The sequence below is a fragment of the Sceloporus occidentalis genome, unplaced genomic scaffold (assembly GCF_023333645.1).
Source record: "Sceloporus occidentalis isolate IW3139 unplaced genomic scaffold, rSceOcc1.0.p SCAF_16, whole genome shotgun sequence".
Lineage (NCBI taxonomy): Eukaryota > Metazoa > Chordata > Lepidosauria > Squamata > Phrynosomatidae > Sceloporus > Sceloporus occidentalis.
Genome location: NW_028316996.1, coordinates 1983426 through 1999139, shown reverse-complemented (window position 1 = coordinate 1999139; position 15714 = coordinate 1983426). Strand labels below are relative to the sequence as shown.

At 37.9% G+C, this 15714-nt stretch overlaps 1 protein-coding gene across 1 annotated transcript in view; it reads right to left on the bottom strand.

The window, feature by feature from the left end:
• The window catches only part of LOC149302936 (fibrillin-2-like), a 104953-nt gene extending 89445 nt beyond the window's left edge, over positions 1-15508 (bottom strand). The window contains exons 1-4 of the mRNA XM_089481712.1: positions 15433-15508; positions 10909-11007; positions 10727-10822; positions 1255-1350 (exon numbers count right to left, since the gene is read on the bottom strand). Coding sequence (XP_089337838.1) covers positions 1255-1350; positions 10727-10822; positions 10909-10960 — 244 coding nt within the window. The 5' untranslated portion in view covers positions 10961-11007; positions 15433-15508. The remainder of the gene's footprint in view (positions 1-1254; positions 1351-10726; positions 10823-10908; positions 11008-15432) is intronic.
• Positions 15509-15714: the final 206 nt, after the last annotated feature.

The window sequence follows — 15714 nt, the reverse complement described above, 5'->3', positions numbered from 1 at the left end:
TTAACAACCCAGTAAGCTTATCAACTTTAATATATAAAAAGGAGATCTAACTCTAGACTTAACTGTCAAAGTTCTGCAAAGTTGTCCACTGACTGCTGCCTAGCACAACTTGTCAGATCAGTTCCTGTGAAGTTCAGAGGTAGAGTTTAGTGACTTCCGAATGTATCAGGAACCCATCTTGACCCAATTTCGAACAACCACATGTCTACTTATCAAGCTACAACTTTTGTCTTAGATACTCTCAGCAGAGAAATGGTTTCTGCTGTCTTAAGGTGATAGTAGACTCTAATGATAAATCAGCAGTTACAAGAATATTTTTATGCTATTAATACAGCACTTCTTCAGCAAATGACCCCTACATTTACAGTTTACTCTAGGTAATTTGTATCCAGAACCATTTGGTACATAGTATACTTCTTGTGATGGTTTTATTTTCTTTGTGTGTTGCCCAAATCATTTAGCGGCAATAATGACTGCTATTTGGCATATGTTTTCACTACTGTTGAACTCATTATCACATTAAACAAGCTTCATGGCTCAGTTATAGGACCACACACTCTAACCTAATGTTAGTTTTAATATAAGTTTCCAGTCACTAGTCAATTTATAGCAAGCATAGGGGAGTATGTGGCACTCTAGTCAACGTTGGACTGCCACTTAATTTACCTTAGCTAGATGTTGGCTGAATGAATTGTAAGGTTGAAGATGCTGAACCCTGATCTGTACTACATAGTATCCACTAATGAAATACATTATATTGCACATATGCACATAAACTTCAGATCACATCATTGTTTTGTTCTATACAACCTTCTTGAATGTGTCATACGTCGACCAATCATATTTGTTCTGTTGTACACAATATTTTAGGAACACATCGCCTTTCACTTGTGCCTTCAAATATATTGCAAAGTAATCTTTCTTAGGTCAAACAGAACCATACCATGTGCTTTTAAAGATCAGATTACAGCCATATAAGGGACAAAGGCTAAATGTCCCCAAGTTTCAAAAAATACATTAAGTAGCCCTTGTTCCAGTTTATTGAATGCTTAGCTTGATGATGCATGTATTCAAAGGATAGTTGAGGCTGGTATAGCAGATTCCAAGTCGGGGGTTTGGGTTTTTTTGGGTTTTTTTTAACCAAGGCTCTGCTTGCCCTAATATAAATTGGAATTCATGATCTTCAGTAGAAAATCTTCCAGGTTGCTTTGTTACAAGAAGCATAATTTTTTATTTATATATAAACCCACTTACCTCTTTCGCACTGTGGGCCAGTAAAGCCGTACACACACATGCATCGATTAGGTCCAATGCAGCGTCCTCCATTCTGGCAGCCATTTTCACACACAGCTGTCAACAAGAAAAAAAATTTTTTTTAAAACATCTTTGGGTTATCAAGTAAAATAAAATCCTACTCTATTATAGATATTCAACTCAAACCCATTCAGCAGAAACAAAAACAATAGGTTTCTTACTAAAAGGACACCCCAGCCACCATCTGCATTTTAATGTGATTAAATGAATGCCACATCTTTGCAAATACATGTAAAATACATGGCAGATACATCAGAATACCCCTATGCATTTGCCCAGCGTAAAAACTTAACTAAATAGGCTTATTAGTTTTTTTTTTATTGCCTTTTTTATTACTTTGCAACAGAGCATTATTAAAAAAGCAGGAGAATGGGCATGTTTCTATGAGTCAATAATCTCGAGATTTATGTACAAAAGCCCCCCAAAATATTTGGTACTGAAATATCATACAGGAATATACATATACATATATATATATATATATATATATATATATATATATATATATATATATAGATAGATATATCTCTAACTATATATATAAAGATATATATATAATGAATATGACATTTAACCGTTCCATGAATAAAGCAGTCTGTGGCACTCCTACTGATGTAGGCTACAGTTCCCACAATGTTCATGCGAATTGTAACCAATGGGGACTGAAGTCTTATTCATAGAACGGAAATGGGAGACTTTACTCAATTTGTAGATCAGGTTTTCCAAAAAAAAGAAAAGATAGAAACAAAAACTCTATTATCCTAAGAATACTCATATTCAAGCTGACAAATAATGTTTTTATCACACCTCTATGACAGTAGAGGAAACATTACCCATCAGTTGGTATTCAGTGGCTAATGTTAATAAGCTAGTGACATATATTGGATTTTTTTCAGCGCATTTAATGTACAGGAGAGAAGGCCCCTGGGAATCAGCGTAGCTAAATGGACAGGGAGCATGTATGTGTGTGGGTTATGGCATGCTCAGGGCATGTCCGTGTTTTGATTGGGGTATGTTAATTGAGGGGCGGGAGACCCTAGGTGATATAAGGTGCCCTATGGGTGACCCCGGTCACTGTCCCTTTTTTACAGACACGGCCAACAGTCTTACCTGCTTCCCACCCTCCCTCCCTATTTCTTGTGTACTAACTTTCTTTCTTTTGTCACAGCTGGCGGTTTGTGTGTCCTTGCCGGTCTGGTTTTGGTAAGTGATGGAGTTTGGATGATGGTGTAATGGAAGGCTCAATCCTCCCCTAACCTCTGGTGTTTTATTGGACGTGCCCACCGAGCTTGTGGACGGCTGGTGGTTAGCATTGGTGGTGGGACAGCGAAAGGTAGCTGTCAATTTTGTTTGGATGAGGGGGGAGGTGAGTACCTGTGGTCTGGATTGTGCAGTGTGAGAGGCCGGAAAGGACGGGGTTAATTCGATTCCTGTGTTGGTTATGTTTGAACATGTTATGGTAATGTGTTATGTATATTTGTATATTTGTATTTATTATTTATCGGTTATTGTATATTCTTGTTATTGGTTTATGGTGTTTTGGGCCAACACAGTGTTTTATGGTTTATAATAAAATTGTCTCCGTGTCGTTATTTGGTGGGTTAAATGGTATCGGGTTTACAATGCACGGTACACACTACCTACATACATGGAGTTTTTAGGTGATATGCACTATTCTCTAGCTGGAAACTCTAATAACTGTGTCTCCTTTTAGCTTCTTCTCTGCTGAGCATATATCATTGCGAACAGCAATGTTAAGATCTATGGCATGGCATCAAATAGCTTTGTTAAACAGCCATGTGGCTACAATTCAGTGAAAAATATGTCTCGTCCTGTACTGTGCTGGAAACAAAAAGCACACACGTTGTTCTGTATGAAATGTAGTAAATGTATAAATGAACAGATTCCAGCATGCCAAAGGTCCTGTGCCAACTTGTAGCAAACCCAGGAATCCACAAGACTGGCGTGTCTAGCCATTAGTTTCCATGCTGGCACAGACTGCATAGTTAATAGTATAAGCCATACTCATGTGCTTTTATTATATATAGCACACCCTGTTGTCCCTAAAGGGAAACATATCCTAAAACACAGGCTTATCCTCTATGAAAGAGCAGTTTTGTTAAATTGATAGATATCTTTATGTCTCAGACGTGGCAACAATTTCAGATAACTTAGAATTTCTATACGTGCTAGCCTTTGCTAAGAGTAGTCTACTAACTGAAGAGTAAACTGATGAATTATACAGCAGGAAGGAAAGGGTGTGAAGGAGAAATGCTTCACCTGGCTTCATGGAACACAAGAGCCATTTCAAACATTTAGAATTATCCAATGTATAATGTTGAAAACATATACATATGGATGTTGCCAAAAATGTTTGTGCATATAGGCAAAACATGGTTCTTCTGTTCTATCTCTGAGAAAAAGTGAGTACAAGAAGGCACTGTAAACATTTAGTCATCGAATGTATTAAACACAGAGAGAAGGTTAGTTTCCAGCTGTATTTAGCATAGGGATGTCTACAAAAGAAGTGTCTAAACAATGGAAAGTCATCTATATTAGGTCCAGGTTTATTATGACATATGGTGCACTTCAGTCTGAAAGCCATATGTAGGCTATGATGTATTTATAACAGCTATCCTTCGCAAACTGCTTTTTCATTAATATGTTTCTTGATGCAGAGAAACACAGCCCCTTTGAAAGAGCTATACTGTAAATTGTACCTATACCTACTTCTGTTCTTTTTTTCCCCACGTAAACTAAGTGTTAAAAACGACATAAATTCTGAAAGCTGAAAAACATACTGGGGGAGGCGAAGTTTCTTTAAAGTACCATAAAATTATATGAAATATAGTAATTCTGCCCACAAATGGGAAGACAAGATCACTTTCCGTCATTCTGAATGTTAGGGATATATTGGCATATCTACCCAATATTCAACCATTTGCTCTACCCTGACAAAATCATGCTTATATAAAGCATGGGGTTGGCCCAGGGGAGCACAACTAGGAAGTTCTCATGTATGAGTATAGGAACCACGAGATTAAAAGTTTCACTCTTGGTGACTCTTTTGGAATATTGCTTTATTCTTTGCTTTACTATTTTATAGAATAAGGGGACCTATCTCTAGAGTTAGAGGAAATTGAGTAGATAGCTAAGGGTTCTTTTGCTCATGAAAGACATGAGTCTGTATGTAGTGCTCAGCTTATCTAAAGGCTGGCTAGACCATGATTCCCTACCTTGAGCATCTGACTTATAATGGTCATCAGAAAAAGAAGGCCTTAACTACTCCGCCCGTAGAGCTATTGACAAGCGTGTGGCTATCAAATATTACATGAAATGAAATTAATGTACATTTAATTTCAATACAACAGTTATTTCTGTTTATATATTGGTCAGGTCTTTTATCTATATGCTCTCAATTTGGAAGAGGGTTCAACCGTCTCTAAGCTACCAAATTGGCAAACACTGTAAACATATGTTTATGTATTATTAGACAGTGAGGTCACCTGCATGATATGTGAATGCAACACATATGTTTATGTCTACAGCTCTGTGTATCTCTTAGCCATGAAACATTTTTATTGAGATTCCATAATTTCAAAGGAAATATCAGCTTACAAGGACCAAGTTCAATGTGTTTTGTTTTAGTGTGTAATTGTGCTGCAAAAAAAAGTAGTTGAAACATTTGTGTGTGTGCATACATTATAACAATGCACTACAGATAGACAACATGAGCGGATAGACTTTAATCTTATACTTAACGAACCTAATCTTGAATGATATTTTTTTTCATATGGCTACAATTCACTCTATCCTGAACTGGGCTGGAAGCAAAAAGCACACACACTGTTCTATATGAAAATGTAGTAAAAGTCCAAATGTATTAATTAATGTCAAAGCATCATTAGCCTTAACCTATGGACCTGCACAGGGCTGTTTTAATAACATTGTAGGCCCTGGGAAAGGACCTTAAAAAAAACATTAAAAGTGACGGCAGGTAAGAACCATTAGGCCCATCCAGTCTGCCCAACCTCTGAGTAATTTCCTTTGTACCTTATCCTATATCTAGCTTGGCCTTATGCCTATCCCATGCTTGCTTAAATGTCTTTACTGTATTAACATCTACCACTTCTGTTGGAAGGCTATTCCATGTGTCCACTACCCTTTCTGAAGTAATATTTCCTGATGTTACCATTAAACATTTGCCCCTCTAGCTTATGACTATGTACTCTTCTTGTGGTAGTATTTCTCCTTTTAAATAAACTCTCTTCCTTTATCTTGTTGATTCCCTTTAAGTATTTAAATGTTTCTATCATACCCCCCCTGCTATTTGGCTTCTCCCTACAGGAACATCAACCCTGTTGCAAATTTTCATATCATCAGCAAATAGACATATCTTACCATCTTCTGAAATATCACTAATAAAAATATTAGGGAATGGGTCCAAGTACAGATCCCTGAGGTATCCCACTGGTAACAAGACCTTGTTCTGAATATACGCCATTCACTACAACCCTCTGTTGTCTGTCACTCAGCCACTCCCTAATCCATTCAACAACATTGGGATCTAAACCCAGAGATTGCAGTTTATTTATAAGTCTTCTATGTGGGACAGTGTCAAAGGCCTTACTGAAATCCAAATACGCAATGTCTACTGCACCACCTTGATCAATAACTTTAGTCACCCAATCAAAAAAATCAATAAGATTCGTTTGGCATGATCTTCCTGAGGAAAACCCATGTTGTGTTTGATCTTATAGAGGGAAAAGGTGATAAATCTTCACCTTATTTGCATGCGCCTACCCAGAATCCCTTGTGGTTGTGGCAGCACCATGAGATTTCTGAGGGAACAACAAGCCTTCTGGCTTGTCCGGTGTTTGTAGATGAGTGTTTAATAATGCTTCTACATACCCCTACGTTTTTGATCTTGAAACCCATGTGACTTTAGATGTTCAACAATCCTGTCATTTAACATTGTTTCATTAATTTCCATACTACAGATGTAATACTTACTGGCCTGTATTTGCTTGACTCCTCCCTACTGCCTTTTTTGTGAATGGGCACAACAATTCGCTAATTTCCAATCCCCTGGGACGATTCCGGTTACCAATGATTCGTTAAATAAATCATTTAACGGTTTTGCTAGTACATCACCAAGCTCTTTTAATAACTTGGGGGTGTATCCCATCAGGCCCCATCGACTTATTTGTCTTTACCTTAGACAACTAAAGTAGAACCTCTGCCTCGATAATGCACTCGGGCCCCTACCCCAATAAAAAATGCATATATATATATATATATATATATATATATATATATGGTGGGTGGACTAGCTTCTTTCAGTCTGGCAGGCAAGGATATGATGTCACACAGTGGATGCCCATACACATACATATACACATACACTGCCTTACAGATGCCTGCCCATACACACACATATAAACATACAGTACATTGGCCTTACACACATCTATCCATAAACACACATATACATATACAGTACACTGCATTTACACACACATATAAAATACAATACACTGCCCTTACACACACACCTGCCCATACACACACATATACACATACACTGTCCTTACACATGCCTGCCTATACCCACACACATAGACATATATATATATATATATATATATATACATACACTGCCCTTACAAATGCCTGCCCATACACACATATGCACTGCCCATACACACATATACTTACACTGCCCTTACACACACATATCCGCATACACTGCCCTTACAAAGGCCTACCCATAGACATGTACATATCCAATGCCCTTACAAATGCCTGCCCATACACACACGTATACACATACACTGCCCCTACACATGTCTGCCATATACACCCATATGTACTGCCCATACACACAGATATACACTGCCATTACAGACACCTGCCTATACACACACATATACACTGCCCTTACAAATGCCTACCCATAAAAACATATACACGTACGCTGCCCTTACAAACACCTGCCCATACACACAAATACACATACATTGCCCTTACACATGCCTGCCAATGCACACACATATGAATGGACCCTACACACGCCTGCCCATACATACACACATATACACTGCCTTTACACATGCCTGCCCATACACACATATACACACACATTTGCCTCTACACACACATACACTGCCCATATACACAAATACATACACTGCCCATACACACACATACACATACATTGCCCTACAATTGCCTGCCCATACACACACATATACACATACAATGCCCTTACACATGCCTGCTTACACAGACACATATACACTTACACTGCCCTAACACACACATATGCATTACTCATATACAGACAAATAATGCCTGTACTAACTTTACCTGCTACAGGTGAACCTGACTAGGTCATTGTCAAGTTGTTACTGACAAATAGTCAACAATAGATGTTTTCAGTTAAATGGAGCAAGATGGGCCAGATGTGATGTAAGAATGAGAGGGTGTTAGATAAATGGAACAGCCTCCCAACAGAAGTGGTAGTGACTAATAAAGCGAGGGAATGTAAAAAGGAATGGTATATACATATGGCTATTCTGAATCTAAGATAAGACCAATAACTTATAAAGGTTTGACTCGTTAAATCAGGAAAAAATGGTCAAACTAGAATGTTTGTAGACAAATTCTGTTTCACTCACGTGTATAAATGTAACTCAATATAGAATATTATGAAGAAGGACTGTATATCATTTATGACAAAAAGTGTCTTGCACAGTTCTTTTTTCCTGATGACAGATCAGATGGGCAGAATGGTTCTTATCTGCCATCAAATTCTATGTTTCTAAAATCTGTCTAGAGGATAATCTTCAAGTTTATGGCAAACTGCTTGCATGTGTTAAAATGTCTATTATTTCAATTCAGGGACTAAATTGTAAATCATATTTGCAGCAGTGTCTCCTGAATAGTATTGAATAGGTGGCCATGATCATTAGGTTCCTATCTAGGGCAGGTATAGACTAAAGACAGACTACCCTTTCATGAGTGTATCCATGATTGTAACTAAAAGGAATGTCCCCAATACAAGTTTGGGTCTCCAATAGACCAAAACAATCTCCAGCCAAGTCTGTGTCTGTACAGGCGCCTTGGCTCATAACTACATCAAAAGTAGAAGGTAATATGATACACATGCTGTTTCATAAATTGGTTCAAGCTAAAAGACCAAAACCAAGTATAACCAATTAACACTGTGTCCTTTTCTATGTATTAATACTGTAAACTCTAATTGCCGTATATATTGTAAACCCTGCAAATGTGTACTAGGGTCTTCTCATAAGTTTTTATTTTTTATTTTCCTACTATTAAAGAGATCCTGTCCTCTAAACATGCCACATTCCTTTCTTAAACATTGTTCCTTATAAATCTATATATTTGGTAGTAAAAAGTGATAGGTTGTTGATAGCAAATGAAAATGTGTCTTAAAATGTTGATTGTGATTAAATCTTAATAGAAAAGAGAACAATGACAAATCCACACTGATTTAGTTATGTAACATGCAGAAGAGCAAAATTCATATTTTGCTTAATGTGAACACTACCTTCGATGAAAGAAATAGTATGCCATCTTTTTGCAAAGGGGGGGGGCTTGTTGTCATAACATGGGAGAGCAAACACATACCTAGGGTCATAACACAACCTAGGATCTCCCATCAACAGTAAAATAGCCTAAGCTAGGGTTTTTAATTTGTCCTTTTTTTTATTTTTATACATTATTATTCATACTAAATGATGGACTATACCTTTAAAAATGGTATCAAGAAAGCTATATATGTCCTTGAGAAAAAAAACATTGTGGGGACACTAAACATAGAAAAATGAAGATTACAAGGCAGATGATGTTAGCAAATTTAGTGAGTTTAATAAGAGAATATGCAAAATTTTAGTTAACTTGCATTCCCTCCCCTTAAACTCTCATGTATACACAAACAATTTGCATTGCGATGGCATTTAACCTCAACAGAGAGTGGTCAGTCAAGTTAACCCCTATCTCGAATGAACACTTAACTTCAAGTGAATGGACCCAATAATCTTCAAATGATTCCTGCACTCTGTTATAGAAGAGTGTAAAGATTCCACAGATAATTACCTCTCTTGGCATAGGTTTTCCTTTATAGTTCTATGCTGACATAGTGTACTTAGAGTAAGGACTTATGTTGTAAGTATAAAGTGAATTTGCATGGAAATAAATAGGCATAGTTAGATGGACCCACATATGCCATACATTCTAATTTGCTTTGCATGTTAAAATTATTCTGCCTGACAAAGACATGAACATGAACCCTCATTCTTGGGAAATGTTTCTGGGCTGAATTCCAAACTTGAATTGCCATTGAGGAAACCAACACACTGCCCCATTAGTCAGATATATAATATATTCATAGAAGAATAAATCACATTCCTAAAGTTTGATACAGAATGTGAAGCCATCATGAATGAAAATAATGAAATAATCATATTTTTATATTTTGATTACACTGGTTCCTTTTTTTCTATACAATGGAACTTCAACCTACCTAATAAATATGAGTTATTTCCATGGAAGTTTTATTTATTATAGCAAGTATCCAATAAATGCAATTATTTTTAGTACCGATATTTACATTTACCATATTGTGCATGTGCTCCTTATTTTATCAGTATTTACAATGTTTCTTATTAGTTAGCATTATTATTTCAGATCACTAAATACAAAAGCTGTTCGAGTCACTAAAAGTGCCTGCAATTTAAGAATCAACCAAATTTATAGCCCATTGTAAATAATATGAAAGTCTATCCAGATGTTTTTAAAAAGTGATGGTGAAATACATAGAGAAGACAGATTAACTGAATTGTAAGAGTGAGCATGTTAAAGGCAGGGGGCCTTTGGTACAGGCCAGTTAAAGTGTCACAGTGCCAAAAAAAGTCTTTCATACTAAGCTAAGCCCTTGTTGAGAAATCTAAGTACTTCACGTGTAGTAAAAAGGTTAGGAAGAGCCCAGTTTCACACATACGTATTACACAGTAATGGAAACATATGTAGATATATGAAGGTTGTGACCCCCCTGCATCTGCTTCTTTTGGAGAAGGCCCCTGTAAAAGGATTTACATTTTACATGCCAGGTTACATTCAGATCAAAAGCTTGGCCAACAGCAAAAGAAAATGACAACATTGCTAACAGAGATAATGAAGAGGATAGAAGTGTTAAAGGCAATAAAAGTTAAAGTCTAATTAACAATGGTGTAGTTACTGTGGTTTTGAGATGATTTATAATAAGTAGTAATAACCGTCACATCAATTTTTTTTTACCTCATTGTAGTTAATTCGGCGATCTATTTGTAAAAGTTATTGCAAATAAAACAAAACATAAAGCGATAGACATGGTGTTTATACTCACGTTGTCCACAGTGTGCTCCGACATAACCTTTTTGGCACTGACAATGTTCCTCAACACATGTTCCTCCATTCATACAACGGATGCTACACTGCTGTCCTGTAAGAAAATGTCAGGATTGAATGTTAAATTGTGTTGGACACTCTCACAACTCCTAAAAAGGAAACGGAAAAGGAGAAACTTACCGCTTTTAGCGCCACAGGTTGGGGATATTTGTCCACTGGAACACGTGCACATGTTCGGGCGTGAACAGAATCCATCGCCACAACTATTTCTACAAATTGCTGAGAAAAAAAAATGAGGAGCATTTACTACAAGACATGCTTTTTGACCAATTCTTTTTGCAGACACAAATATCTAAGGACAGACATTCCTGATCGAAAAAACTTAATGGCTTATTAGAAAAAATGGTCGAAAGAGTGAGGGCTGCAGTTTACTGTTGATAAATTGAATACACACTTGTGTTAAATCCAAAGGCAAAATATAGCTTTTGGAGTAATAATTTATGAGGACTTAAGGGTAAGCAGGCAATGCCTATACATATTGGCCAAATTGCGCCATCAGGAGTTAAAGGGCTGTGCGAGTGAGTCTGTTGGTCGCCTGCAGGGGCTTCCTCTGGCATCAACCAATTGGTTGATGCCAGAGGAGGCCCCTGCAGGCGACCAATAGAGTAGCTTGCACGGCCCTTTAACTCCTGACGGGGAACTTGGCCTGGGGAGACCATGGTGTCCCCACTCCACGAGTTAAAAGTCCGTACAAGCGACTCTATTGGTCGTTAAAAGGCATATAAGTGAGGCTGAGTGGCATATAAGGCTGTAAGGGATATCGGGGGGGGGCATAGTGGCAAATAAGGGGTTAAAAGGCATGTCAGGGAGGCAGAGTGGCATATAGGGGTGTTTAAGGCATATCAAGGTGGCCAGAGTGGCAAATAGGGGGTTAAAAGGCATATCAAGGAGAGTGGCATATAGGGGGTTATAAGGTATATCTGGGGGGGGCAGATGTGCGTAACTGGGGGCAGAGTAGCAAATAAAAGGAAATAAAAACAAAAAAATATTTTTTCTCAATCATAGTTTTTATTTAATATGAAAAAATAGTTTACTTGTGAATTAATATTTACTAATATATATATTTTTTGAATTTGTGTGTTTCAATCAGACCTGTGTATAAAATCAATCTGCATTTACAACCATTTGTGAGGAAAAAATGGTTAATTCTGAAGAGTTCAATGAATTCAAGTGTGGTACTGTGATAGGATGCCACCTTTGCAATAAGGTAGTTCATGAAATTTTATCCTTACAGATTTTCCAGTCAACTGTAAGTGGTTATTTTAAAGTGGAACCGTTAACGAAACTCAGCAACTTAGCGGAAGAACACGCAAAGTCCCAGAGCGGCATAGACAAGTGCATGCTGCGTATAAGTCACCAATGCTCTGATGATTCCAAGCTGAAGCGTTCCAAACTTCCACTAGCATTAATATCACCACAAAAACTGTGCTGTGGGAGCTTCATGGGATGGGTTTCCATGGCCAAGCACCTGCATTCAAGCCGCACATCACCAAGTACAATCCCAAACAGTGGTGTAAAGCACGCCGCCACTGAACTCTGAAGCAGCGGAAACGTGTTTCGTGGAGTGACAAATCACAATTCTCTGTTTGGTATCTGTCTGATGGGCGGATGCCAGGAGAACATTACCTGCCTGACTGCATTGTGTAAAGTTTGGTGCAGGCGGGATAATGGTATGGGGCTGTTTTTCAGAGGTTGGGCTCCTTACTTACAGTGAAGGGAAATCTTAATGCCTGAGCATACCAAGTCATTTGAGACAATGCTATGCTTCCCACTTTGTGGGAAAGTGAGCCAGGCCTCGTCCAACATCTGTGCTGACAAATGCTCTACTAGATTAATGCGCAGAAATTCAGAAATATGTATACATACACACATATACATACACAGAAGAGCCATAACATTATGACCACCTGCCTAATATTTGAGATATGGACTTCACTAGACCTCTGAAGGTGTGCTGTGGTATCTGGAACCAAGACATTAGCAGCAGATCCTTTAAGACCTGTAAGTTGCAAGGCGGGCCTCCATGGATGCATCCTGTGATATGTGTTCTCCAGGTAAGCAGCACACACACCAGACAATTCATGTGATGTAAAAGAAAACGTGATGCATCAGAGCAGGCAGCCTTCTTCCATTGCTCCTTGGTCCACTTCTTATGCTCATGTGCCCATTGTAGGTGCTTTTAGCAGTTTTGGAGATGCTCTGACCCAGTCGTCTTGCCATCACAATTTGGCCCTTGTCAAAGTCGCTCAGATCCTTACGCTTGTCCATTTTTCCTACTTGTAACACATCAACTTTGATGATGAAATGTTCACTTGATGCCCAAATTATCCCACCCGCTGACAGATGCCATGATAACAAGATTATTTGTGTTATTTATTTCAGTGGTCCTAATTTTATTTGCTGATCGGTGTATATAAACATATATATATATATATATATATATATATATATATATATATATATGTGTGTGTGTGTGTGTGTGTACACATTTCAAGCCTCATAGCTTTGACCCCAGTGCAGTGCATTACTAAGTGATTTCCCTGATTAAATGAACACATAGATTTGGGTTGCAAAGTGTGCTTCTAGGCATTTGTTCCTAAGTGGAACTGAAATGTTTGTTTTAATAAACCATAATGAATAAGCTATTCTGCAGTGTAACATTAGCTAACCACACTACACAAGTGCTGTGTGTTCACGACCAGTAGGGGGCTTTCTTGATTCCATCAGAGGATTGTGAAGATACTTATCTATGATTTATGAAAGTTATCTAATTAAAGGATCGTTTGCATAAGCCAAAAAGTAATAACTGCCACTAGTTATGGTAGCAATATATTTCTCTATTTGCTCTTCCATGTATATTGCTTCTCCTATAGATTATATAAACAACTCAGGAATAAATACACAATCCCTAATTCACTTAGGAAGGGATATTTAAATATAAAGTATGATTATGCTATGCTAATGTCACACCAAGTATAGCTGCCAGAATAAGGATCCATAATGCAGAGTTGGTATCACCTGATACAGAGCTCAGAAATAACAGGATCGTAGTCAAGGCAGGCCAAGGTCAAGTATACCGGAGTAGGTCTTAAGTCATCAGGATACAGGGATAAGGCAGGAACAAAGTCAGTGGCGTGACTACAGGGGGGGTCCAGGTAAGTAGGGCCCTTTTTAAACAATTTTGAACCAGCATGGGGAGACAAGAATGTATCAGGGCCACGTTATGTCACATGACCCCTGTGGTGACCCCACAGTGTGCGAGCAGCCGGACAGGAAGCTGCTAGAGAGTTAAGAGATAAGCAGGGGCGAGGGGTATGTATGTGTGTTTGTGTATATGTATGTATGTGAGCATGGATGTGTAATTGTGTGTGTGTGAGAATGGAGGTGTAATTGTGTGTGAGAGTGAACACAATTGTGTAATTGTATGTGAACGTGTAGAATGAATGTGTACGTGTGTGTAATTTGTGTGTGTGCCAGAGTGTATGTTGTAAGGGGGGCAAGGGGCAAAGAAGGCACAGACAAGTTGTTTGGGGGAAATGATGGTACAGACCAGTTGTTGAGGTTGGGTGCCCCCGGGCAATTTTCACACCAGTGCCCTGTAATTTCTAATTATGCCCCTGAACTAAGGTGAAGTTCAAGCAGAGGTTTGTGTCATAGTTCAAGATCCAAAGGCAACAGTACCATAGGATAAGGCAAACTTCTGGTCAAGGCAAGGCAAACTTTAAACTGGTGCAGGACTCAGAACAAGGTAATATCAGAGAATCACATGCAGAGAGTATAAACGGCCCTTGCATGGGAAATGGCTACAAGAACAGTGCGGATATTTAAGGGAAAGGAAGTACACACCCATCAATTAAAACTAAGCATGAGTACCCATTTAAAATATAAAGCAGGTGGTTTGTTGCTTTTAATGCTAATGAGTAGCACGCGCATGCATGCTTCTCAGAACTACAGGCAATGTAATTCTACTGAAAATCTGCACAGAGGATTCCTGTTGTATGCCTGCAGCATGGCAGACAGGGTAAGAGAAAAGGGGACAGCAAGAACTTCCCCAGGGGATGGTCATAACAGCTAAAACCCATAACAAATCAATATATTTAATATGCCTTTCCTCTCAATACCTGCATTAACTCGATGTCTAGGCTCCTGGCTTATTTAAACCCAACACATATATTTAAATCTTATTGTATGTGTGTATATATATATATATATATATATATATATATACACAAGAGGCATGCTAAATCTTCCATGTGGATGGGAATCTGTCTATGAGTTCATGCCCATTCATTTCTAATGTTGCATACCGAAACACTTAAAATAATTAAGTACTTTTGTTTCATTCATCATTTTTGCTGGGAACACTTGTCATGCGACTCAAAAGATGGCAGTGATTGTTGCCATAGAAGCCAAAAAGATTTTTGTGATTAAAAATTCAAAGAAGAATAAAATGACAGATATGCTAAGGTTTATTTGCTTAACATACTAGTGTAACACCACCTTTAAAAAAGAAGTCATTCTTTTACATGTTCCTCATTTGATTTGCACAAATAAGTATTAATAGGGAGTTGGATTTCAAGTGTAACATTTAATTGCTTTAGCAGAGACAGAGAAAGCAAGATGTGGAAGAAAACATTCACTTACGGACAATGCACTGGTTTCCTCCAGGTAGTGTTTTCCATCCAGGGCAACAAAAGGACTGGAATCTCGATCCACATACATTTGGCCTTTTGAAAACAAACACAGCTATGAAATAACATCTATTAATTAAATTAATTAGCAGTGATATCAATTTAAAATGAAATGGAACGATTTGTGGTTTCCAATTTGTACCCAGAGATGGGCAAGAAAAAAGTATTGGGAAATGCATTTGCAATCACTTCTAAAAAGTGTATGACTAGCTATTAGTATTATTTATTGACTTAC